At 51.7% G+C, this 24826-nt stretch overlaps 1 protein-coding gene across 2 annotated transcripts in view; it reads left to right on the forward strand.

The window, feature by feature from the left end:
* Nucleotides 1-24826, forward strand: part of NRG2 (neuregulin 2) — a 219206-nt gene that overhangs the window by 145465 nt on the left and 48915 nt on the right. Inside the window, exon 1 of one of the 2 annotated variants that reach the window (XM_057733623.1) lies at nucleotides 16956-17144. The exons of the other annotated variant lie outside the window; for it this stretch is intronic. Coding sequence (XP_057589606.1) covers nucleotides 17048-17144 — 97 coding nt within the window. The 5' untranslated portion in view covers nucleotides 16956-17047. Of the gene's footprint in view, nucleotides 1-16955; nucleotides 17145-24826 lie in introns of those variants that run through there. 2 annotated transcript variants of the gene reach the window in all.

Raw genomic sequence — 24826 nt, forward strand, 5'->3', positions numbered from 1 at the left:
CTATCCCATTGCCTTTGTTCCTTTGTCAAAGGTCGGTTGATTATACTTATGTGGGCTCTGTTCCACTGATCTATTTGTCTATTCTTTTGCAGTACCACGCGGTTTTGTTTTTTGTTGTTGTTGTTATTGTTGTTTTTTTGGCTGCACCGTGCAGCATGTGGGATCTTAGTTCCCCAACCAGGGATCAAATCCGCGCCCCCTGCATGGCAGTGCAGAGTCTTAACCACTGGACCGCCAGAGAAGTCCCCCACACTGTCTTGATTACTGTAGCTTTACAGTAAGTTTTGACGTTGAGTAATGTCAGTCCTCTGACTTTGTTCTTTCCTTTCAATGTTGAGTTGGCTATTCTGGGTCTTTTGCCTGTCCATATAAACTTTAGAATCAGTCTGTCAGTATCCACAAAATAACTTGCTGGGATTCTGAGTGGAAGAACTGACATCCTGACAACATTGAGTCCTTCCTATTCATGAACATGGAACCTCTCTCCATTTACTTAGTTCTTTGATATCTTTCATCAGAGTTTTATACACATTTTGTACACATTTTGTTAAATTTATATCTACATATCTCATTTGAGGGGAATGCCAATGTAAATGGTAATGCAGTTTTTAATTCATTCATTCATTCATTTATTTTATTGGCTGTGTTGGGTCTTTTTTGCTGTGCACAGGCTTTCTTTTTAGTTGTGGTGAGTGGGGGCTACTCTTCGTTGTGGTGCACAGGCTCCTCATTGCCGTGGCTTCTCTTGCTGCGGAGCATGGGCTCTAGGTGCACGGGCTTCAGTAGTTGCAGCACATGGGCTCAATAGTGGTGGCTCACGGGCTCTAAAGCTCAGGCTCAACAGCTGTGGCGCACAGGCTTAGTTGCTCTGCGGCAGGTGGGATCAAGGATCCCACAAGGATCGAACCCATGTCTCCTGCATTGGCAGGCAGATTCTCAACCACTGCACCACCTAGGAAGCCCAATGGTAATGCATTTTTAATTTCAAATTCTACTTTTTAATTGTTTGTACATAGGAAAGTGACTGGTTCTTATATATTAACCTTGTATTTTGCAACAACGCTATAACCATTTTGTCATTTGCTTTTAAAACAGAAAACTTCTCGGAGGATGGTAGCTAAACTTTTTTAAGTTTCATGTACTTTCTCTCCCTTGGGCTTTCCTATATGCTGCTTTCTCATCTGGAATAATCTCCTTTCTCTCCCCTCAATCTCCACTCCAGATATGCCTTTCGTCACACCCGATTCATGTCGTCAAGGTCTCAGAGAAGCCCCGTTTTATGCTGGGAAGCCTTCTCTGACCCTGTGAGTCTGGGTTAGCTGATCACCCCCCCCCACACACACACACACACACTTCCCTCCTTCTCTGGAAGATAGAATCCCTGCCCTCAAGAGACTTATGGTTTATTTGGAAGACAGGCCACATAGGTTATAATAATAATGATAAATAAACATTTAGCTCTGATCTAAGGACTTTACCTGTATTAACTCATTGAATCCTCACAAATGTAAAGATTGAGAATTGCTGCCCAATGCCCTCAGGAACTCTCCTCAGCCTATAAAATGGAATCCAGACACCTTAGGTTGGCATGTAAGCTTTCAGTATTGGGGTATACATCTATTTTTCCAAGCTAAGCTGGTTTGCTCACTGTGACTTCCAATAGTCTACATATTCCTGCCTCTGAACCCTTGTGTATGTTATTCTCCCTATTTGGAATGTTCCCTACCCCCTTTGGCTTGGGAGAATTTTACCCAACCATCAAGGCCCAGCTGTAATCTCGTTCTTCTGTGACCACTCCATAGCACTTGTTTTCCAGACCACTCATTTTTATTATGAACCTAAGCCAGTTTACAGGAAGAAATCTTAGAGAACACTAGACAGGTAAATCCTTACTGCCCTCCATGGTCTTTCTGATTTTGGATGAGAGCCTTGCACAGCTGTCTCTGGTGTGGTCTCTGCCCTGTTCAATTGCTGTATTTTATTTACGATCTTCGTACACCAACATAGCCAAAATATTTGTCATTGAAGTGGTTACCTAGTATTCCACGGTGTACATTCATTGCTTCTCTTTTAGAGTCCTGTGTTGTATATTTTAATTCAATTTTATTTTCACAAATATTTGCATACCAAATATGTGCAAGAGACCACATCTCTTGTCTGTTAGTTTGGCAATTGTGAGCTCCTTGAGACCAGCTTGTCTTCAGCATCACTGCCTCCCCCACTGTGCTTAGCTTGCTTGTACTAGATGCTCAAGAGCCCTGCTCAGTTGAATCAAACTATCACAAAGCCATGTGACTCACCCCCCGCCTCCACCCTGATACAAACTTAACCCATAAGAGCTAAGAAGTGGAACAAGAGAGTATCCAGTACCCTCCTCCAGATGCTCGATTGCTCTAACATTGTGTCTCTCATCTTGTCACCTCCCATGTTCCCTCCTCTCTCCAGAGTATCATTTAGCTACAGAGGTTCAGGGAACCTTGAAGATCATTTTCTCAGGCAGTTAGTGCATACGAGCTAAACATAAGAACCAGGTCCTGGCAAGTGCTTCTTGCTGTTAATAACGCAGGGCCATATGGTACCCAGGGGAGTATGGGGAAGGGAGGGTTAGTAGCCCCATACCTGCCATTTCCCTTCGCCGTACATGACTTCGAATACAAGTTTAAAACTCACAGAACTGCTTGCTTAATCTGCACTCATACTGCAGAAACCCGGCCTGGCTCCTCTGCCCCTGGAAAGGTAATCATTTCCGAAGCACATTGTGATCCCTTCCATAGGCAGATATAGCTAATTCTAAGCAAAACCTTTCTGTGAAAAATCTCTGACATAGATAGACATACAGATAGGTAGATAGAGATTGACTGGTTAGAGAGCGATTATTTGCTTTACAAAATGATTCACGAAGTGTTTCTTTCAAGTAACACAGTCCCATCAAGCACTGAAGTGTGATTCACTGGCCAACTCTTCAGAACAATGACCTGTGACAGTTCCCCCAGCCGCCTCCATCCCCCCACCTTGCCTTTTGGAAGTTTCCTCCTTCCTGGCTACTTTTTCAGTGTTTGCTACTGGTTGACCCACCCTATTATTCTCAGAAAATTCTTCTCCCAGCTCATTTCCCATCCACTGTTTTGACCCTTCCTGGTCTCTTACACTGGTGATTTCTTCCTGACCTCTAAACATAGATCTCTTCCCACAAGTACCTGCTTCCGCCTTCCTTTTCTCTACTTTCTCCCTGGCAGGCTTGCCTGCCCTGATTACTCTAATGATGCTTTTCAACAGTGACTCCTCAAACCCTATCTTCAACTCCCACCTCTTGAGCCCACTCTGGCGCTGCATTTTCAGGTGTCTGCTAGTCCTGTCCTGCTGGCAGCCCAAATCCAACCTGTCTAAACAGCTCAAGCAGCTCTTCCCCCCTTTTCCCAACTTCCGTCAGTGCTTTAGTCATTGATGTTTAGAATCTCAGGGCTTGTCTTGGCTGCTTACTAACCGCATCTTTGACCCTCAATTTCCTCACCTCTGTACAGAGCTGGTCGTGCCCTCTCTCCCTCACTAAGAGGACAGAATAAAACAAGGTTTGTGGGAACATGTTTTAAGCTGTAAAAGGGTACAAAGAAAAGGTGTGGTCATAGTATTGTCTTCTTCGGCTTTTTATTGGTCACTACAACCACTCTGCCACCTTGTGTTACCATTTCCTTCATCCCTATATCTCTCTTCCATCCTTTTTTGTCAGTTCTTAATGTGACCACCAAAGTTTAAACCCTTTCACTCATTGCCTAGGCTATTTCTGTAACGTTTAATTCAGTGGTTCTCAGACTGCAGTCCACATAAGAATCACTGAGATGAACTGATGAACAATGCAATTATAGTCTCTATAACAAGGGTGCTGGGACAACTGGATATCTGCATAGGAAAGAATATCTCACACCATACAAAAATTAACTCAACATGGATCAAAGATAAAAACGTAAGAGCTAAAAATACAAAACTCAGAAGAAAAAACAGGCGTAAACCTTTGTAACCTTGGATTAGGTACTGATTTCTAAGAAAGAAAAATAAAGACACCCAAAATACAAGCATCCAATGAAAAAATAAATTGGAATTTATCAAAATTACAAATTTTTATGCTTCAAAAGACACCATCAAGAAAGTGAAAGACAACCAATGATTGGGAGAAAAGTTTTGCAAATCACATATCTGATAAGGGATGTGTATCTGTAATATAGGAAGAACTCTTACAACTCAGTTATAAAAAGATAAATGACCCAATTAAAAACGAGCAAAGGATCTGAATAGACATTTCTTGAAAGAAGATAAATAAATGGCTAATATGCACCAAAAAAGATGCTCAATGTCATTATTCATCAGGGAAATGCAAATCAAAACCACAATGAAATAATGTAACATTCCCAGTGAAATGTATCAGTGGGTGAACTGTGTGGTATGTGAATTATATCTCAATAAAGCTACTTTAGAAAAACACATAGTGAGATATCACTTCATACCTACTAGGATAGCTAAACTCAAAAAGTCAGATAATAACAAATGTTGACAAAGATATAGAGAAATTGGAACCTTCATAAATGCTGGTGAGGATATACAATGGTACAGCTGCTTTGGAAAAGTCTGGTACTTCCTCAAAAGTTTAAACAGAGTTACCACATGACCCAGCAATCCCACTCCCAGGTAGGTATATACACAAGAGAAATGAAAACATACATCCACACAAAAACTTATACACAAATATTCATAGAAATGCTATTCATAATAGCCAGAAAGTAGAAACAAATGTCCATCATTCCATCATTGATGAATATATAAATAATATGTGGTATACTCATACAATGGAAGATTATTCAATCATTAAAAAGAATGAAGCACTGATACATGCTACAACATGTATGAACCTTGAAAAACAATATACTAGGTGAAAGAAGCCAGTCACAAAAGACCACATGTTGTATGATTCCATTTCTATGAAATGTCTAGAATAGATAAAACTATAGAGACAGAAGGTTGATCATTGGTTGCCTTGGGCTGCAGGGGATGGAGGAAGAGGGGTGCTGAAATGTACAGGATTTCTTTCGGGGGTAATGAAAATGTTCTAATATGAGTTGTAATGATGATTGCACAACTCTGTGAATATACCCAAAAAAACAGTGAATTTTGTTCTCTAAATAGGTCATTTGTATGGTATGTGAATTGTCTTAATTAACTTTTAAAAATACAGTTGTAAGGAAAAAAATTGATGGTGGGGACAGGTTGCAAAAAACTCTAAATGCCAAGCTGAGCAGTGGAGACCGGATTCTCTAGGGCCAATTTTCTCAAAGTGTGTTTCATATGCCATCTGCATCAGAATCTCTACAAATACCAAGTCTGGCCCCACCCCTGAGACTGTATTTCAGAATGTATTGGATGGGATCAGTACTCCACATTTGCAGGAAACACCCCAGTGAGGCTGTAGCAGGTGGCTGCAGCCCATTGTGGAAAAATGTTGCTGTGATCAGTCTCCCTGCCTCCAGACACCTCCTGCTCCATTCTGCCCTGCACATTCCTCCAGATGAGCTTCCAAAAGAACTGGGGTTAGGTCACCTCCTTGCTCAGAAATCTTCTATGTCCTCTCATTTCCTTGGCATGAGCTCCAAGAGCTCTGAGCTGCCTGGTTTCCACCCAATTTTCCCAGCCTTCTCTCTCATGACTCCCTATCTGTGTCTTTGATGTCAGTCAGTTCCCACTCTGTGCCTTTGTCCAGGCTGTCCTGTGTTCCAGGAAAGTCTTTCCTATAGTCGCATCACATCTTTGCAGTACAAATGTTACCATGATCCTTTTATTTTAACTAGATGATCATCTAAACTTCACATAGCCTTTCATAAACTTTTAGGCTATGTCATTCTGCTGCTTTTAAATCAGATAACAATATTCAGAGTGTTATGAGAGACACATGCAGATCTGTCTGTACAGCCTGGCCCATGGTAGGAGCAAAATAACTGTGCAGGGAGCATTGGAACAGAGCCTTCAAGCATAGGATACAGGTGTGGAGGTGGCAGTGCTGGCCTGCGAGGAGCAAAATTTGGGTGGCAGTCTCCCCAAGGAGCTCAGTGTCCTCCCTGGTAACCCAGGAGTCAGGGGTCTGCATGAGACCCAGTAATGTGGGCAGGACCTGGGGGTCCTGGCCACCACCGAGCCCGGTGAGCCTTGGCAGCTCAGCTGGCGCCAGCTGCTCGCAGTAGCTGGAAACTGCTGGGCTGAATCCTCATTTCAACTAGTGACCTTGAGCAAAAAGCCTCCCCACCCTATCATCCACCGAATCACCCCATCCCACAGCAGGAGAGAAGGCTGGAGAGTGACTTCAAGTCTATTTGGTAATGAGCTCTTAAAAATAAAAATAAAATGGTTGTCAGATAATTATTTTACAATGCAACAAGAGCCCCCTTGTAACCATTTCAGTAATTACATTAAGCCATTCTCTTTGGGCGAAGCTAATAGGAAACAAGCCATTAATTAGCATTTTGCCTTTCCTCCCACTGTCCCTTCCCCCTTGAATTATTGGGCCCTCACCCTGGGGCCGTAGAGTCGGAGTACAGTCCACGGGAGTGGAAAAGAGTAGGAGACACAGGGGCCAAGGCTCGCTGGGAGGGAGGAATGGAGAGCAGTGGAAGGCCTCAGAGAGTCTGTGTAACCAGCTGCAGGGCCTCCCCCTGAGCGGTGCCCGGCGTGGCTCTGTGACCACTCTCTTGGGCCTGGAATGGAGCAGCCAGTAGCTGTGAGGCAAGTTGAGCCCGACGTGGGCATGTTCCCAGGGGCCTCAGAGCCTGTGGGTGGGGCGGGCACCTGGGCAAACAGAAGTAAGAAATGGGCAGGAATGAATCAAGGACAGCTTAAATATGCAGAAATGCAGCTCATACCTCTGGGCAAAAAATAATCCCAAACAGAGTTATGTAATGGATGGGAGGACTGTGAGAGGAAGGATGAGGCTGCAAGGGATACACGGGTCTGAGTGAGGGAGGGAGAGAGAGAATATATATAGTGGGAGGATCCTAGGGGACTTGACAGAAAAGCTCATGAAGCTATTGTCTTTAGGGTGGGTGTGCATGTGTGAACATGTCATTCTTCTTTGTGGAGCCCTGGAAAGCAGCTAGAGGAAGGTAGCTCTAAGTGGGGCTGAGTTCCAGGCCCACGGTGGCCTTAAGGCACATTCGCATGTGTGGGTTCCCTGGTCCTGAGTTGGTAAGGACAGGGTAATGGCCAGAGGGCCCAGGTGTGGGGTGTGAAGCATCCTGATTTCCCTCATAAGTCAGTGTATCTCCCTCTGACATCCATCCTCCTGTCCCCAGTTCGCATCCCACCTCCAACCGCTTCTGCTAATTGGAATCTTCCCCTTCCTCTATAGGAAACCCACCTTGACTGACCACCCCAGGTCACACTAACTCTCCCCAGGGAACTTCCAGGATATTTGGGATGACCCTCTCGTAGGAAACTATCCATAAATTGCTGCTGCTCAACAAAGACCCAGTGCAGCCAAAAATAAATAAATCAATGAATAAATTTATTTTAAAAAATTGCTGCTGCTGTCTTACACTGTGATTTTTGTCCATCTGTGGACGTGTTATCCTCCCTCCGGACCATGAGCCCCTGAGGCCAGGGCCTTTCTGTCCTGCAGTGCCCAGCACTGTGCCTGTCACAGAGCAGGTGCTAAGCGAGCAATGTCTGACTCCAAGGAGCAGACAAAAGTAAATCGGAGGAGACACAGAGGCGCTGGCGGAGGTCCCCTCAGGCAGCTGAGCTATTGGAGCCGCTGGCTGCTGGCTGTGAGGTGAGCCCCAGGGACTAGGCGGGCGGGGGCAGGGGTGGGGTGGGGTGGGATGGGGCTGGTGTGGGACTGATTTGGGGGGGAAGACTGTATATAAAATGACACAAAGGAAGCACTTGGCTGAACATCATTCAGAACCCAGAACAATGTGGGTAATTAGAGAAAGGCTTGTGGTAGGCACTTCACTGACCATGGTTTTCAGAGGCTACTGCTTCAGAGAGGGTGGGAGAGGGAGTCAGATTCACCAGAAGCCTGGGTGTGACTGGAATAAGATGTTGGAAACAGGTTTAGGGGCGAGTATGGGTGCGAGGGGCTATTGAAGTCACCATCATTGATATCCTCCTCACTGTTGCCATTGTCGTGATAGTGGGAGGATGGTGATTGATTCAATGCTGTGGTCTGCAGCCCTGGAAAGACTGCAAGGAATTCTGCAGCATCCGATGGTCAGGGGCAGGTACTCAGAGCTCCTGAGGCCACGTGGGTGCTTGCTGGTTCCCACGGGCATCCCATACACACCCATGGGCTGGGCTCACAAGACTAGAGTTTTCCAGCAATGAATGGTTGACCTTCCACAGGTAGGAGGAAGGCTGCTAGAGAGCCAGCTGTAGGGATAACAGCTGAGAGCAAGGGATGAAATTCCCAGAGATGGGAACACATCTGGAGACTCAGAGCTCTTCTCTGAAGGTTCATTGCTAGAGTGGCCCTTGGAGAGCATTCTGGCTTCCCTTGGTTCACAGGCAAGCAGACACTGAGACCCAAAGGGAAAATATGACTTCCCCAGGTACCCCTAGAAAAAAACTGGCCAAGCTGAAAAGAGAACTCAGGTTTCCCGGCCCTATCTTGATATCACATCTACTTGGAATTTGTAGACCTTACTCCTGAGAGAATGAATATATTTCCAGTCCGGAGTGCTCCAAGAGCCAGGAGCCTAGTTTTCATGGTTTTTGGTTTGTGGTTACTGCTGGGACTTTCATAATCTGTAACAGGGACTCTGAGCAGAAGGAAAGTGATGATTGGGGGCAGTACGAAGAAAGAGGACAGGGCCAGAGTTGGGTCTTCAGGGTCCTTGAGGAGGCCTGACCCAGCCACTAGGAGATTAGCATCTGTGAACGTGTCCTTTGAGAATTCCTAAGAGGGCCAAGTCTGGCATGTGCACCAGCACCTAGACCAGGCCAGGGAAGCTGAGCCGTAGTTCCAGCAGCAGCCAAGCCTGGGGTGGCAGGGCTGGGCTGGGTAGGGCTAGGCTGGGCAGGGCTGAGAGAGAGAAGAGAATCTTTTGCCTCCAGGCTCAGAAATGCCTATATTGGGCAAGGCTTCTTGTTTCCTTGGGCGGTGACCAGGAGTCTCTCCAAATTTGCCAGCCTGGCTTGAATTGTCTCCCTCTGCCTAGAAAGGGACTGCAGCCTTCTAGACGAGCCCCCTCAGTCCTCAAGGGGATGGGGATGGACCCTGGCCCCTCCAGCCTGACCTCCCAGAGTGGATGGAGAGATGTGAGCCGATTCCATATAAGAGGGCTGGCCCCTCACTATCCCTGCTACACTAGGACGGGACCTGCAGGGCGGGGGATGGTTACTTCTGGGAGCACTGGCTCTTATGGGCTGCTCATCCACGCAGTCACTGTGTCCCCTGGATGGTGCAGACAGTAGCTAAGCCCTTGTGCATGGTCCCGACAGCCCCCAGGCCAGCAAACAAGTCATTATGTCATTATATAAATAAATTATGTACATTCACAGGCCTTGGTGTGTAAGTGCCAGTTATTATTATTGCTGTGTAATTACACAGTTAGCTTCAAGAAGGAGGCAGGCGGAAGGACTGAATCACCCCCCACACCCTGGGAAAGGTAGACAGGCTCCCATCTCTCACCCCAGGGAGAAGTGTGGCTCTGGGTCACACAAGATGAAGCACCAGAGTCTCCCAGGTGTTTCCACGCAGACAGGGCAATTTGCCCCCAGACTACGCCCTGGAAGAGGCTGGCAGCCCAGCCTCCCACAATGGGCTGATACCTGTGCCCCAGGTTCTGTGCCAGCCCTATTCCCTCCCTGCAGCCTAACAGAGAGGATACAGAGAGCAACCAAGGGCTTCTGCCAGGCCAAGAGGCCACAGAAGGAAAGGACTGAGGGAGAGCATGCGGCTGGGAGAAGGGCCGGTGGAGCGATTACATCCCTCCCCTATACGTCAGACTGGGGCCACTCACTTGTCTGCTCCCATTTCCCACCCCCACCCCCTGCCCCCACTCGTGCTGGCAAGCATGGAACCCTTAGCTTCCTTACACCAGGAGGACCTCTCAGGATCATCTAGGGCAATCTCACATCTTCCAGATGGCAAGGCAGGCCAGAGAGAGAAAGAGACCTGCCCAAGGGCACCCAGCAGGTCCCTGAGGACCCTGGAAGTGGCACCTGGTCCACCTCCCTCCAGCCCCATACCTCTTTGTCATCTTGATTGCACTCCCCCCGCCCCCCTGCCCGCCCCCATCACTGGGGCTGCTCCCGTTTCTCACTTCCTCTCTCCATCCTGCTTCCAGCTCTGCCCAGGCCTGCCTGTCGCCTCACCTCTCCCCTGGTTTGCTCTCCCATGGCTGCCTCGGCTTTCGTCTCCCGGCCCCTGGAGCCAGGGGAGTCTCCTCGCTCTGTCTTTGGCCAACGCTTTCTTCTCTCTCCTGGGCCCTCCCAGCTTTTCCTGGGGCTTCTCCCGGGATGGGCCTGCACCTCTCCTTCCACCTCCTTCTCTCTCCCAAGAGGGGCTGAAAGGAAGGATGAACTCCTGAGCAGGAGGCAGAAACCCTCTCCTGGGTTTGGGATTGGGTGGGCTGAGACCGCAAGAGGCTTCTAACGGATGGAGTGGAAGCAGAGGTACCCACCCATCAGCCCCCACAGCTGGGCTCAGCTCAGGCTCTGGAACAGCTGACCTGTGTCCTCCCAGGAGCCACGGGAAAGGGGATGGGGTCAAAAGGGCATGGCAGGAGGCGTGGCCCTGCACCTTGGCACTGTTGGCACGGGCCTTTGAGCCTAGGGAGCTGCCCAAGGCTGGGCCCTTTTCAAATGTCCTCATTTCTAGAGGATCGGAAATGAATTTCCTCATCCACCCAGTGGAATCTCTGCAAGAAAGAACTGTGGGCTTTTTTTTTTTTTTCTCCCGAGGAGAAACCAAGTCTTGGTCAAAACATCACAGTCTAAGAGGACTGGTTTGGAGCCTGGGTGGGATGGATGACTGACTTCAATCCCCCTGCGGTGCCAGGGCTCAGGGGAGTTCATGCCCCTAGGTGTGGGTGTGATTGTGTGTGCTGAGCAGGCAGGCACAATTCGGAGGGGAATAGCCAGGGTTTACAGGGCTATGTGTGGCTCCAGAGGCATTCTCACATGGCAATCGAGTACTTTTCTGCAATGATCTTGAGCCCCTTACTCCCTCCATCACCCAGGTTCTAGTGGCCTTCCCAGGCTGGGGACAGGGATATCTGGGGGCACTTCTCCCCATTTTGTAGCCTGAGTCCCTGGTAATCTGGAAACTGACCTGCTCAGATGAACCTAATCTCAGGGCCAAAACTGTGCCCAAGTCCAGCTGTCCTAGCATCTAACCCAGCCCCTTTTTCCAGACCATGTGGCTCCCTTCTCTTTGGCTGCCTGGTTCTCTGCAGGCTGTCTGAGAGAGGTGGAGGCATGAGTGAGCTTGTGTGTAAGAGAAGAAATCTGCTGTGGTCTACAGGGATGCTGAAGCTTCAGGCCGGGTGCAGCTGCTGGGAGAGACACTCTCTGGGCCTGGTGCGCTGGGAGTGGCCCTCAGGCGCTCCTCAGGGCATGCCTGGCTCTAGCCAGGATGTCATGGGGTAACGGGCTTCCCAGGCCCTTTCTTGCATAATCCTCCAGGGTGACTGGGAAGTTCTCTGGTCCTGCAGGGAGTAGCATATTGATCTGTTTCCTCCTCTGGGAGTGAGGGAGAGGAGCTCCGTGACTTTGAGACACTAAAATGAGGGTGGCTGAGAGTAAGGGTAGCTTCATCTTCTGCAAGGACTTTTAACTCTCAGGAGAACATGCAGTGGCTCAGGGCTGGCTCAGGGGTGCCCTTTCTTGGGGCAGCAGGAGGACCTAAGCAAGGGCATCAGGCTCTCCCTGGCCTGAGGTCACTGACGCTCTCCTGCAGAACCCCACCAAGCAGTGAGTCCAAGGGGAGGGGGCTCGGTCCCCCAGAACCCTTTTCAGGAGAACTTTACAGGTAATCCTACTGGAGCCCCAAAGTCTCAGGTAGAGAAAGGGGTAGTATTTTTTTTTTCCCCTTTTCACTCAAAGGCATTTTTTGCACATGACTCAAACAAGTCTAAACTTTGCTAAACTTCAAAGTTTGCCCATGGCACAGCCTCAAAGTGGAGGGGAAATGTTAAAAAGAAAAAAAAAAAGTTCGTAAGCCAGTTAAACATTGTGTTGTTGCTCCTTAAAGGCATCGAATTAACTTGTTATGTTACTATTAGTATCCCATTGTGAAACCAGTGTGGGGGAGAGGTTCTTCTCTGGGTGATGTGGTCTCCGGGCCCATCCCCAGGTTGGGCGCGCTCCCACATGAGGTTGTACAGGGCATTGCACAACCTATGGTAAGAGGAAGGAGTTCCCATGGCAACAGGTCTGGCTCCCAGAGTCACTTTCAGGCTCCTGGCAGGAGCCCTGGTCCAGGCTGGGGTGCTCCAAATGCCTGCTGTCCTTCCCCCAAGAAAGACGTTGCTGTAGGAGCTGGGAGGTCGGAGCCGTGGGAGCCCTGCCGGTACACCTCATGGTGCCCTGTGGCTCCCTCCACCTGCCCGTGACCAAGGCACCGAGCAGCCATCACAGGGCTGTGGGGACTGTGCAGAGCCCGAGGCCGGTGGATGACCCTGAGAAGGCCGTCTCTCTGCTCTCTCCTTTTCCACATCTTCTTGAGCAACACCGTGGAGCTGTGCTAAAGAGTCTGGGCTCTGGGTACCCAACTGCGTAGGTGCCTCACCCTGCTCTGCCACTTACTAGTTGTTTAACCTGGACAAATTAAAATAACTTCATCTCTCTGTGCCTCAGTTTGCTTCTCTGCAAAATGGGGATAACGATAGATTTACTTCATAGTGTTGTTGTGAAGAATTATGTGAGTTAGCGCTATAATGTTAGCCACTCTTACTGCTACTACTTTCACTGCCTTTGCGCCCACTGTCAGCCCTCCTTGCCTGACTCTTACAATGTTTGGAGCCTGGCACCTACTAGGCTTTGTTTAATATAGTTAATGGTTGACCTGCTTAACTAGTTCCCTTGCCTCCATTCCCTTCCCCTTTCTATCCATCCTGCACACCCCAGTCAAATCAATTTCCCTAACGCACATGTCACGCCCTTCCTTGAGAAATCGGTGAATTCCCCTTATTTACAAAAGCCTCAGCCTGGCAGTCCGGGTGCATCTCTGGCCTGTGCACAAGCAGGGTGGTGGACTGGCGAGGAGCAGAGGCTCTCGCGGAAAGGTGGCTATGAGTCCTTGCTTTGCAGCTTCCCAGTTACATGACTTTGAATGAGTAATCTCATCATTCCTAGTCTTTGTTCCCTCTTCTGTAAAACAGGGATAATGACTGAACCTATCTCACCAGGAGTGTTGTGGAGATTACAAGAGATAACACGTGTAAGTGCTGAGCGCTGTGAGCCGCGGCGCACACGCGTTGCCCAGTAAGTGTTCACCATGTTAGTGAGAAGTAGGTCCCATAGTTTCCTCACATCAGCCTGGTCTGCTCATGACCTTCTGAGCCAGTGCCCAGGGACTACTTCCCCTAGGTCTTTGCCATGTCTCACCCATCAGAACCCTTCACCTGCCCCCCATCAAAATCCTCCCGACACTGGAAGACTTCCTTCCCTCCCCTCAGGAGTGTGTCTGGAGATCCCAGCCCACGGAGAGGGCTTGTGCCCCCTTGGAGTTGCCGTGGCGTGTCTGACGCGTGTCGTGCGTGGATACTGAGCCATGAGAGCTCCGGCTGCAGGCTCCCACTTGGAGCCCCGTTGTCCTGCTGCTGCCCTTGGCCCTTCTTCTCCAGTGGGAGGCGGTCACTCATCTGACCCACAAGGAGGTACAGACCACCTCCCATGTGCCAGGTGCTAAAGAGGCCTGACTCTAACCGGGAAGACAGAGGTAGAAACTAAAAACAGGGACTTCCCTGGTGGTCCAGTGGTTAAGAATCTGCCTTCCAATACAGGGGACACGAGTTCGATTCCCGGTTGGGGAATTAATATCCCACGTGCCACGGGGCAACTAAGCTGGAGTACTGCAACTACCGAGCCCACGTGCTCTGGAGCCTGCGCCACAACTAGAGGGAAGCCCGCGAGCCACAACAAAGAACCCAAGTGCGGCAACTAAGACCTGACACAGCCAAATAAATAAAATTTTAAAAAAAGAAAGAAAGAAAGAAAGGAAGAAAGAAACTGAAAACAAGGACTTCCCTGGCAATCCGGTGGTTAAGACTGTGCTTCCGCTGCAGGGGGCAGGTTCAATCCCTGCTCAGGGAGCTAAGATCCCATGCCTGGAGTGGCCAAAAAAGGGGGGGGGGGTACTGAAAACAATACAAAGTGATGTGTTCCTATAGAGATACATAAAACGTACTAGGAAGCAGAGGATCAAATGATTGCCCTCTCCCACCCCTCACAAATGCTGCTTAAAAGCCCTTGGAAGCAGACCATTGCTCTTAGGATAAACCCCAATGCCATTACTGGGCCTACAGTATCCTGCTTGATCTGACCCCTGCTTGTCTCCTCTCCAGGCTCCTTCCACACGTGTGCCACCCCACATCCCCCATACACCCCAGGTACACACACACTTACCTCACACGCAGATACACACACCCCATATGCACACTTGTACACACTCAAATGCATACACCCATATACACACTCACACACACCCTCAGCACACGGCCAAAGGCACAGAAGCTCCTTCCTGCCCCACAGCCATTGTATGTACCGTTGCTTCTGCCAGGAATGCTCTTTCCCACCTCCCTTTAGTCTGGCCAACTCCAGCTCATTCTTTGAATCCCAGTTTAAATATTTCCTAGGGAAAGACTTCCCTCACTACAATCTGTTTCCTCTATCAACCTGTATGTCAACATATAGAAATATTTGTTGAGCGAGTGTCTCCTCAGTATTTAACACAAATTTTAATTAACTAATTGTGTAATTAGTTGTTTGTCCGTCCCCACCAGGACTGTAATCTTCATGTAAGTAGGCCCGTGTTTGTCTTGCTAACAGTCAATCCCCAGCACATAGCACTGGGCCTGAAACACAATAAGATTTACTACATATTTGCTAAATGATTGAACAGAGAGGGTGACCAGGCCAGGCCAGGAAGGGAGGAATGGGGGAAGGCCATTCTGGGAAGAAAGATTAGTCTGTGCAAAGATATGGAGAGAAGACAATATGGTGTGTTTGGCTTGTAAGTAAATGTGGCTAAGGCGCAGGATTAGAGGCTAGAAGGCTTTGAGCTGGCGCCCAATGGAATAGGGCTTTGGATATCAATGAGGAGCTTAGGTTTAACCTGTAGGTAGTAGTAAGTGAAGTGATCTGGTTTGTATTTTAAGCAAGCTCACTCTGATGGCCTTGAGGAGGTCAGAACTGAGATGGCAAGACTTCAAGCAAGGAGACCAGAGTCCGTGGGACAGGAGGAGAGAGTAAACTGAGGCAGTGACGGGGTGGCTGGGGAGGGATGGATGTGAAGGACAACTTGGAAGCTGAATGAGGAGGGGTTTAGAGCAGGAGTGAGACCTGGACTCTGGCTCTGCCCGGGACCTCCTGGTGCTCACCTCACAGAGAGCAGTGCTACCTGAATTGAAGTGAATATTCACGATACCTCAGTTGGGATGTGGGAGGAGGGAGATCTCTTACACTTGGTCTTCCCAGAGCTGGCCCCTGATGGGACAGGCTTGAGACCCCAAGAGCACTCGAGATCCGCCGTCTGTGTGGGCATTGCCTGCATATTCTCTCTTTCTAGGCCCCCCCCTCCCCCATCCCTGCCCCTCCTCATTTGGCCTCAAGGTCTGGCCAGGCCCCCAGGCAGCCCTGGAGCCTCAGAGTCTCTGGCTTTGACCCAGAGTCCTAGCCTGCTCCAGGCTCTCCTAAGGAGGACACTGTCCAGAGAAGCCTTGGGACCCTCTCCTGAGGGGGCAGAGGACTGGCTGAGATGATCTTTGACTCGGATTCCAGTTGGGATGGCTGTAAGGGGACACCTCAGGCAGAGCGAGGCAGGCAAACCGCAGGCTCAGGCTTTCTGGGAGCCAGAAGAGGGAGAGCCTCTGCTAATGTAACCCTTTCAGCACCACACCCAGGCAGGAGGCAGGAGGCAGGACGCTGTCCTTTCTGACAGCCCTGGTCCATTGGCTTGTGAGAGGTGTGTTGGCGGGGAGGGGGGTTCCAGTGTCTGAATTCACCCGCCACAGGCCTTGAAGAGAAGAGCCAGCTGCTGCCGGCAGCCTGGGCTGTCAGTGTGTGTGGGAGGGGGCGCTGCTAGCCACCTGGGGCGCCCAGGTTTTTCTGTGGCTGCAGACTGCCCTGGGTGGGAGGGGCTCCTGGGCCACAGACCCCTGCGGCCAGGCACAAATGGTGGCTCCATAAAAGGTATTCCCGCGGTTGGTGGTATCCCAGGGGCTTGCAGCCAGACCTTCAGGGATGAGGAGGCACGGGCAAAGTGCCCGTAAGGTCGGGGCGGGCGGGCGGGCTGGTGGGGGCATGAAGCAGTGGAGACAGACTGCAGAAAGCAAGAGCGCTTCCCATTCCGCTGGGCTGGCCAGTGGGCTTCATTTCGGTCCCTTCCTGGGCCCTACTCTCGCTGTCTCCCCACCCCCACGCTGTCCTCAGCCTGGCCCTCGCTGGGGGATCTCTACTCCCCCTCCTCAATCACGGCTCAGGCCCCCAGCCCAGCTCCAGCCCTCTCTCCGGGCGAGGAGGTCCTGGCGCTCTGTTCGGGCGCCGGCCCTGCCTCCCCTCGTTGGGCCCCGGGAGGGGTCCAAGGCCGGACCCGGTCGCTCGCAGCCCCCGCAGCCGGGGCGTGTGGGGAGGAGGGGGGGTGAGGGCGTTGGGCGCGGGAGGGGAAGAGTTAAGGCTCGCCGCTCCCCTCCCCCGGAGGGTGTGACCGCCTATAAGAAAGGCGCCGCGCTCCAGCACTGGGGCTGCAGGCGGCGGGGGCGCAGCACGGCTGCCGAGAGCTCAGGCAGTGCCTGCCTCCCGCGCCTCGCGCCTCGCATCGGTCCCACCGCGCGGGACCCGGGGCAGAATGTCGGAGTCCAGGAGGAGGGGCCGAGGCCGCGGCCAGAAGCACCGAGAGGGGAGGAAGCGGGAGCGCGAGCCGGAGCCTGAACCCGGAGGGAAAGGTAGGGCGCCTCTGCGCACCCAGACACCCCGTTTCCCTGGGACAAACCTGCCGCCCGCTCAGCCTCCCCCAGCGCCGCGCGGCTGAGTCGCGGGCTGTGCGAGCGGCCGCCGAGGTGACAGGCACCGAGGGGCGCGCGTGCCTGCCTGCAAGCGGGTCTCCGCGGCTGAGCAGGCAAGGGACTGCGCACTCGGAGCCGGTCGGTGGCTGTGCGCGGCTGTCCCCAGGCCGCCGCGTCCCGACGGAGTGGGCGGGAAAGAGGCGCGACCCGAGCGCACCGGCCTGCAGGGGAGGAGCCCGCAGTTCGTAGCAAAGTGGGGCCGGGGGCGATGACCGATGACCCAACGACAGCGGACAGGCGGACGCGGGGCCTGGCCTGGCCGCAGCGCTCAGGGAGCTGTCACTGCTTTCCTGTCTTCAGAGTGTGTTCTGGGCTCGCTCCCACCCATGTGCCACACCTCCATGAGTTCTGCTCAGCCATTGGAGCAAGGGCAGCAGCGCCTGCCACCTCCGGAGAAGGGATGCCCCGTCTGGGAGAGCCCCAAGGAGTAGGGAGCCACTGCTTCTGTGACAGGTATTTTCCTTTAGAACTGGACCAGGCATCAGGCAGTTGTCCCCCTTTGGTCTTCAAGAGTGACTCCCTTGGGCCCTTGGGTTCTGGGAGGTAAGAAGGTGAGTGAGCAGAGCCTGTGCTGAGATCCACTTTGGTGCCCTCCCTGGGCAGCTGCAGGGTGAAGGCGGAGGGGTCCCCATTCAGTGCACAGGTCTCTGGCTTCTCATGGATGGGCTTAAGGTGGGCAGGTCCTCCCCCTCAGGACTTGGTTTGCATTATTGGGACACAGTTGGGAAACCTCAGATTCTCGCTTCTTCTTTCTTCTTCAGGCAAGCATTTTGTTAATGCCTGTTTTGGACTAGTCAGCAGGCCAGGCATGTTTATCTCCATTTAATCCTCATAATAATCCTGGGGTGGGTGGTCCTAACCCCATTTTACAGAGGGAGCAACTGAGGCTCGTTAAGGTTAGAGCCACAAAGTAAGTTTCAGAGATAGGTCTTGGGGCTTCAAATCAGCACTCCTGGACAACGATGCCCATTTTACCGGATCTCTGTCCCTCACTAGACTTCCTGCCAGAGCTGCAACATAAAAATGTCTTCAAAAGAGCACCGGACTGGGAGTTGGGAAGCTTCACCTGTGGTTGAGAATTTGGCCAAATTCCTTTCCTTGTCTGAATTTCTACATAATGAGGGAGAAGGGGTAGCAAGGTAGCCTCTGAGGTCTCTTTATTTGGAAGAGGCTAGGAGTTAAACACTGCTTTTAGCTCAGTAGAGAGAAGAAACTAAGGGAATTTAAAGGGCAGGTTGTGTTTTCTTCATAAAGAAAGCCTCTTTGCCTATTTCTGCTGAAGAAGTGTGTCTAGGAGTCCTCCGAAGGTAATGGACACTGTGGGTCTGCCCTGATCATACTAATATGAGGCAGCTTAAGCTAGGCTTGTATAGTGTGGGTTGACCTCTGATCTGAGATCTGAAGGAATTCAGGGTGCCTATTTTTAGGATCAGAATTCATGGATTTGGCTCAGTGAGCCAGCCGTCTTCTCCCTACCCCACTACACACATCCTAGTATGGGCACCTTGGAAGGCCAGCTAGGTAAGGGCACCCTTCCAATGTCAAAGTGGTAGGAGCTGAGCTGGTAGCAAGGCACACGGGCTTCAGCAGGTGGGAATCAATAGTGCTGGGCAACGAACAACTTCAGAGGGTAGAGTATGCACTGGGGCAGAGGTGGGAAAAGGCTATGAGTAGGAGATGCCACAGGCCTCTCGATGATCTCCTCCAGCATCTTCTACCCCATGAGAAAGTCCTTCTTGAGGTCTAACTATAATCTTTCCTGCTGTCTTTTCTTCTCTGATTTCTGTTTCCTGCTTCCCAGTGGGTAGCTCTTCAGAATGCTTCTTTCAGGGAGTTGACTGGTCAGCAGATACCAAACAGACCAAAGGCCTGAACTAGAGGGATTTTGGAGACCTGGGACACTCTGGAATGGGGAAACCATGGAGGAGGGTCATGCTCTGAAACAAGATATCAGGAGAAACCATGTCAGTGAGAAGCAACAGTCTTCAATCCCTGTTATGTGACTTGGGGGGCAGCGGGGGAGGTCTGATTTCAAACCCGGTAGGATGAGTGCTTAAGCAGACAGTGACCTGCAGAGCTGGAGGCCTCCCTTACAACTGCCCCCCAGGCCCATCTGAGGCTTCAGGGTCCTCCTCTTTTATGCTCAGAGTGCCCCCACCAGGGAGAACATGGACACTGGGCAGCTGGAGAGGGGTCTTAGCCAGGGCAGGGCCACGTTTGGTTGAAAGATTGGGAGGTGCAGACAGGGAGATTGTGAGCACGTTATCCATTAAAATCTTCAGCTTAGACAGGGAGGGAATCTGGAAAGCAAGAAGGAGAATGGAGGGAACGTTAATTAATTGGCTCCCCTGTTCCTGACCACAGGTCCAGCAGCCCACATCTCCTCCTTGGCAAATAGCGGATGGGGTACCCCTATACTCAACAAACCCAGGCCAGCGTGGGGAAATGAGCTTTTCCCCTGCATCAACACAGGAGTGCTGGGTGGGGCTGAACTGCAGGTGTGAGCTCTGCTCCATGACTCACTGAGAGTTCGTGGGGCCGACGCCTGGGATCCCTACCGGGGCTGGGTTCCCCTCACCCCCCATTTTCCCTTATCCCAGGGGGTTGGGGTGGGGTGGCTGGTTAGCCTTGCCAGCCATGGCAGCAGTTTTTGGGGGGAGGGGTGGATAATAAGCTCACTCATGTACCTGGGGTCCAGCCTCTGTGAGGCCCCAGGCACTGCTTTCTCTGGGCCTGGAAACTGTGCTCTGCTCTCAGCTCTCACCTTCTCCAAGGCAAGGGCAGAGCCTTGGCCCTCAGGCCCTGTGTCTCTGGGAATCCCAAGAGGAGGAAAGCTGTGGGATTACGGTGGGTGGAGGGAGGAAAAGCTGGCCCCAAAGAAACTGATAACCCCTGAAAGTGCTGTGTTGTTTTGAAGAACGACTTTGGAATTTGATTCTAAGTCACTGGCCTTTTCCATGTGCCCCCTGAAAGACTGGTCAGGGTTTGATGGAAAGCATCCCTCTGTTGGAGCTCCCATGTGAGCTGGACTCTGTCTGCCCACATGAGGGTAGGGGCAGGCTTTGGTCTTCACAGGGGTAGGAAGGTGGATTAGCATCGCTAGCTGAGCACTCTGGACACACCTCGTTTGAATGGGCGCAAAGAAATCCTTGCAAGGTCTTTCTCTTTCATCTTTCCCATCTCCTGCCTTTGGTGAAGATAGCGCCCAGACATCTAGGATCAACTCCTGTCTTTAGGCTGTCCAGGGTCAGGTCAGAGGTGGTCACGCGCCTGCCTATGTGCACGTGGCTGAGCCACATCTGGCAGTTGTTTTTGGCAGCCTCTGCCTCTGGCCTTGGCCCCTGGCTGACCCTGCTGAGTCGGGCACCTGGAGCGGTGCTGCTGGCCCTCTGGGGCTCGGCCTGTGCCTCACGCTCCGCTCCGGCTCCCTGGCACCTCAGGGTTCATTAGGAACGAGAACAAGCAGAGAAGGACTTTGTACTGCCCAGCAGGCTTTCATCCTGAGAGCTCAAAGCAGTTCACACTCATAGGTCCTCAGCCCAGGTCCCAGACACTCAGCAGTGGGGACAAGGGGACAGAGAGCCCTAGTCTTTCCAGATTGGCACAGCAGTGGAGCTGGGGACACAGTGAGTCACCTGCAGTGGGGAAATAGGGTGACCAGTTAAGTCTGGAATAGAGATAAAGTCAGACCAAGGGCTTCAGGCTGCAAACAAAGGGGATAGTCTCCTTTAAAAGAGTATGAGCTGGGCTTTTCCTTCCCTCAGGCCCTCTGGCCCATGTGGGTTCTATGAGCTGCTGGAGGAAGAAGCAGCAGCATTTTGGGAAGCAGAAGCCCTTGGACTCGGATATTGACTGGAATCCCTAAGTGATCTCCACCCCTGTCCTCTACCCTTGGTGCTGGGAGCTTCAGGGCCAAGTCAGGCCTGCCCTGACCTTAGGGCAGTGCCAGAGTGAGGACTGTATGGAGGCAGACCCCAACCCTGGCTTTGGGTGGGTTTCCCAGCATGGCTACCCATGCCCAGTCGCCAGCTCCACTCACTCTTCTAAGTCTCCTCTGCATTCGGGCCCACAAGGCTGGCCTGATGGACAATTGGCATAGGGAAGAGAGAATGTTTTCTTTTTTAATGCTGGCAAAGCACTGCCAAAACTTGAGACCTGGGGTCCATCAGAACCATGTGCCCACTGGGTTTTCCCACCACGTCTGAGCCTGTAGCACACCATTTATAACTTAGCAGAGGTGAGTGCAGCATATGCTCTCTGTCATCCTCCAGCCCAGCCCTGGTATAGCCATCCATCCATTCACCAAGACTTCCAGGTCCTGGCCCAATGGGAACTATACAAACTGCATGTGCTCTCATTTACTGTAGTGTATTCAGTTCTGCAAACATTCATTGAGCTCCTCCTATCCAAATAAATCACAGCTCCTGCCCTCAAGAAGGTCAGACAGATCCTTACAAAATACCTGTGATTGCAACCAAGTCAGAGATATGTGTGGTGTATGATGAGGAAAGGAATGACTTGTTCTCCTGGGAGGGTGTAGGGAGGGCTTCACAGAGGAGGTGACATTTGAGCTGAGCCTAGATGGTGAGCAGGAATTCACCAGGGTGAGAAAGGGCCTTCCAAGAGGTAGGAACATTCCATGCCCAGCTTGCTTGGGGCTGAGGAGTGGGGGAGGAGCGGGAAGAAATGAGGCAGCTATCGTTTACTGAGTGTTTATTACATGCCAGTTCTGGCTCTATGAAGTATAGATACTATTTTATCGTCCCCACTTTACAGATGAGAAAACTGAGGCAGGGAGAGTCCACGACTTGCCTGTGATCCAGCATGCCTTAATGGCAGGATGGGATCTTATGCTTAGGTCTGCCCCCTACCCTGCCTCACCATGCACAGTCCACCTGGCTTCGGGCTCTTCCACAGTCTGTGTCCCTTAAGACAAAACAGTGAAGGACATAGGATGCTTTGTTGGTCCACTTGTTGGAGCAGGTCCTTCCCACCACACAGCTGGTGAGATATTTACTTCCTTGGGCAGGATTTAAGGGTACAGAGATGAGCAGGGTGAGTCCCTGCCCTCACAAGGAGCTTGCAGTGTGACTGCGGCATTAAGGTGTGAACAGGAACAGTGGAGCACAGACACAGGGAGCAGCCCAAGGTCCTGAGGCTGTACCAACAGGCAGGAGCCCCCGGGAAGCCTGAAGTTATTATGGTCAAGTAGTCTAGCCAGAAACAAAGCTCGGGATCCAGAGAGTCCAGCGAGATCCAGCACCAGTCTGGGTAGTTTTCTGGTCCTATGGCGCCCCTTGTGCAAAAGGTGAATGTTTCAATCGGTGGGAACCTGGTTTAAAGCATAAACTTAGAACTTGCTAGTAATACAAATTCTTGGGCCCCACCCCTGACCTTCTAAATCAGAAACCGTGGGGCTGGGGGCCAGCATGTATGCTTTAGCAAGCCCTCTGGTTGACTGTAGTGCATGCTGAAGCATGAGAACCACTGGTTAAGCTGCGGCCCAGCCTCCCAGGGCAGAGCCCTGTAGAGGGCATGCCAGCCCCACAGCGCCTGTACTAGGCACCGTGCTTGGGGGCTGCACGGGGAATGGGGAACGGGGTCGTCACCTTGTGGGCTGAGAGAGATGGAGACAGACCTACAGTTACAAAGCTGAGCCTGGCAAGGGCTGACACAGAGTGGAGAGAAGAGAAATTCATCCCCATCAGAGGAATGTGAGGAGGCTTTCTGGAGGAGACAGAGTTGAAGCAGACCTTGGAGAATGGAAGCACTGTGCTGGAGAGATCTAGAGGCTGGGCATTCTGGCTGAGGAAACCACGTGAGCAAAAGGGGGCAACAGAGGGTGTTTGGGAAGTAAAGTGCCATCCCGAAGATATGCTGCCGAAGATGAACGTGCTGTATAGAACGCAGAGACCAGCAGGGCCAAACAGATTTTCTGAATGTCAGGCTGGTGAGCTTAGACTTCTCTGAAACAGCACGGGGTGAAGGGCTCTGAGCAGGCGGCTGACCTGGTCCCCCAGAGCCGCTGTTGAGGCATCGTCAGCCACCAGTGTGTGGAAGGATGGCAAGGGGAGGGCACAGCCAGGGCTGCTGCAACAGTCCCAGCCAATTAGTCAGGATGTGTGCATGGTGATGGGTGGATAGAGGGGGCATGGGCTTTGCCTCGGGATGCCTCACCAGCTGGCAGCACTGTAGAAGAATTTTGGAGGTTTGGGCCTGGCCAGAGGTCTGTGACTTCTGGCACAGTCAGGCAAGCCTGGATCTGAGCTCATGGGCCAGTCCCTTCACTGTACAGTTGGGGAAACTGAGGCCCAGAGACGTTCACACACCATCAAGGTAAAAGTTTTGGCAACTACTGGGCAAGAAAGAGAGCAGCAGCTCCCTGAGACACAGTCCCCTTCCCCCGCCCCGACCCCTGCGCCTCGTGTCTCAGTTCCCTGAGTGCAGTGTGGTCTCCTGCCCTGGTCCTTTGAACCCTTTGCCTGGAACACTGTCTCCCTCCTCTCGGCCAACTCCTGTCACCCTCAGGCTCAGCAGAGCCCTCTGCAGTTCCCTCTGCAAAGCCCGCCCTGGCCCTCAGGCTGAGGTGTATGGGCTGTACCCTCACATCACTCAGCACCTCCCCATCACAGTACTGATCCCACTCTGTGGGCAGTACCCCCGCTCAGCTGGAATCGCCACCGGGGAGACTGTGTCACATGACTGTCAGTGCCCGACATGTCCTGAGTGCCTGAAACATGCTTGAGCGAACGAATGAAGGAGGCCCTTATCAAGCTCTTTCACCCCTATACATGGGCACCGATGGTCCTTCCTCCTGTTTGAGGGGGAGCAGCCTCATGGGAAGAGGCTGCCCTGGCTGAGCTTCCTGCCCACGGCCAGGGGCCCCTCCGCTGTCCAGCAGCCTGGTGGGCTGAGAAAGAGGAGTCCTTCGAGGAGGCCCCGACCGCACCATCTGCTCTGCTGTCCAGGGCCAGATGCCTGTTTTGGCTGAGGGGGAAGGAAACAACGGAGTTGCAGAGGAGTGTTGGGTGGGAAAGGGCCCTGGGATGAGACGTCAAGGGACCCCACCCTCCCTTGCGTGCTTGCAGCAGTCTCGATCTGGGACACTGTGCGGCACCCATCCGTCACAGCCCAGCCTTACATCACTAATTCATTTGTTCAGCCAATGATCAGTGAGCGCCTACTCAGTGCCAGACGCCAGGAGTATAGCTGTGCTCCCTCACATCCCCTCCCCAAGGGCCCCGCAGTCTAGAAAGACAAGAACCCTGGTTGCTCCAAGGTAGGAAGCCCAAAGTATGGCAGGTGAAATGCTCCGAGAGTGTGTGTGAGGCAGAGGTTGCTCCTGGCTGGGGTGGATTCAAGAAGGCAGTGGCATCTGAGGTGATCGCGAGGGCTTTAGATGAACAAGAACTGCCAGTGGTTGAGCTGTCTCTCTGTTCCATGCGCTGTGCTAAGTTCTTGACATACATTATCCCCATTTAATTCTCACCACAATCTTAAGAGGTGGGTGAGATTGTCCCTGTTTTACAGACGAGGAACTAAAGCCTCAGAGAGGTTAAGTA

Source organism: Hippopotamus amphibius, chromosome 1, assembly GCF_030028045.1.
Source record: "Hippopotamus amphibius kiboko isolate mHipAmp2 chromosome 1, mHipAmp2.hap2, whole genome shotgun sequence".
Taxonomy (NCBI): Eukaryota; Metazoa; Chordata; class Mammalia; order Artiodactyla; family Hippopotamidae; genus Hippopotamus; species Hippopotamus amphibius.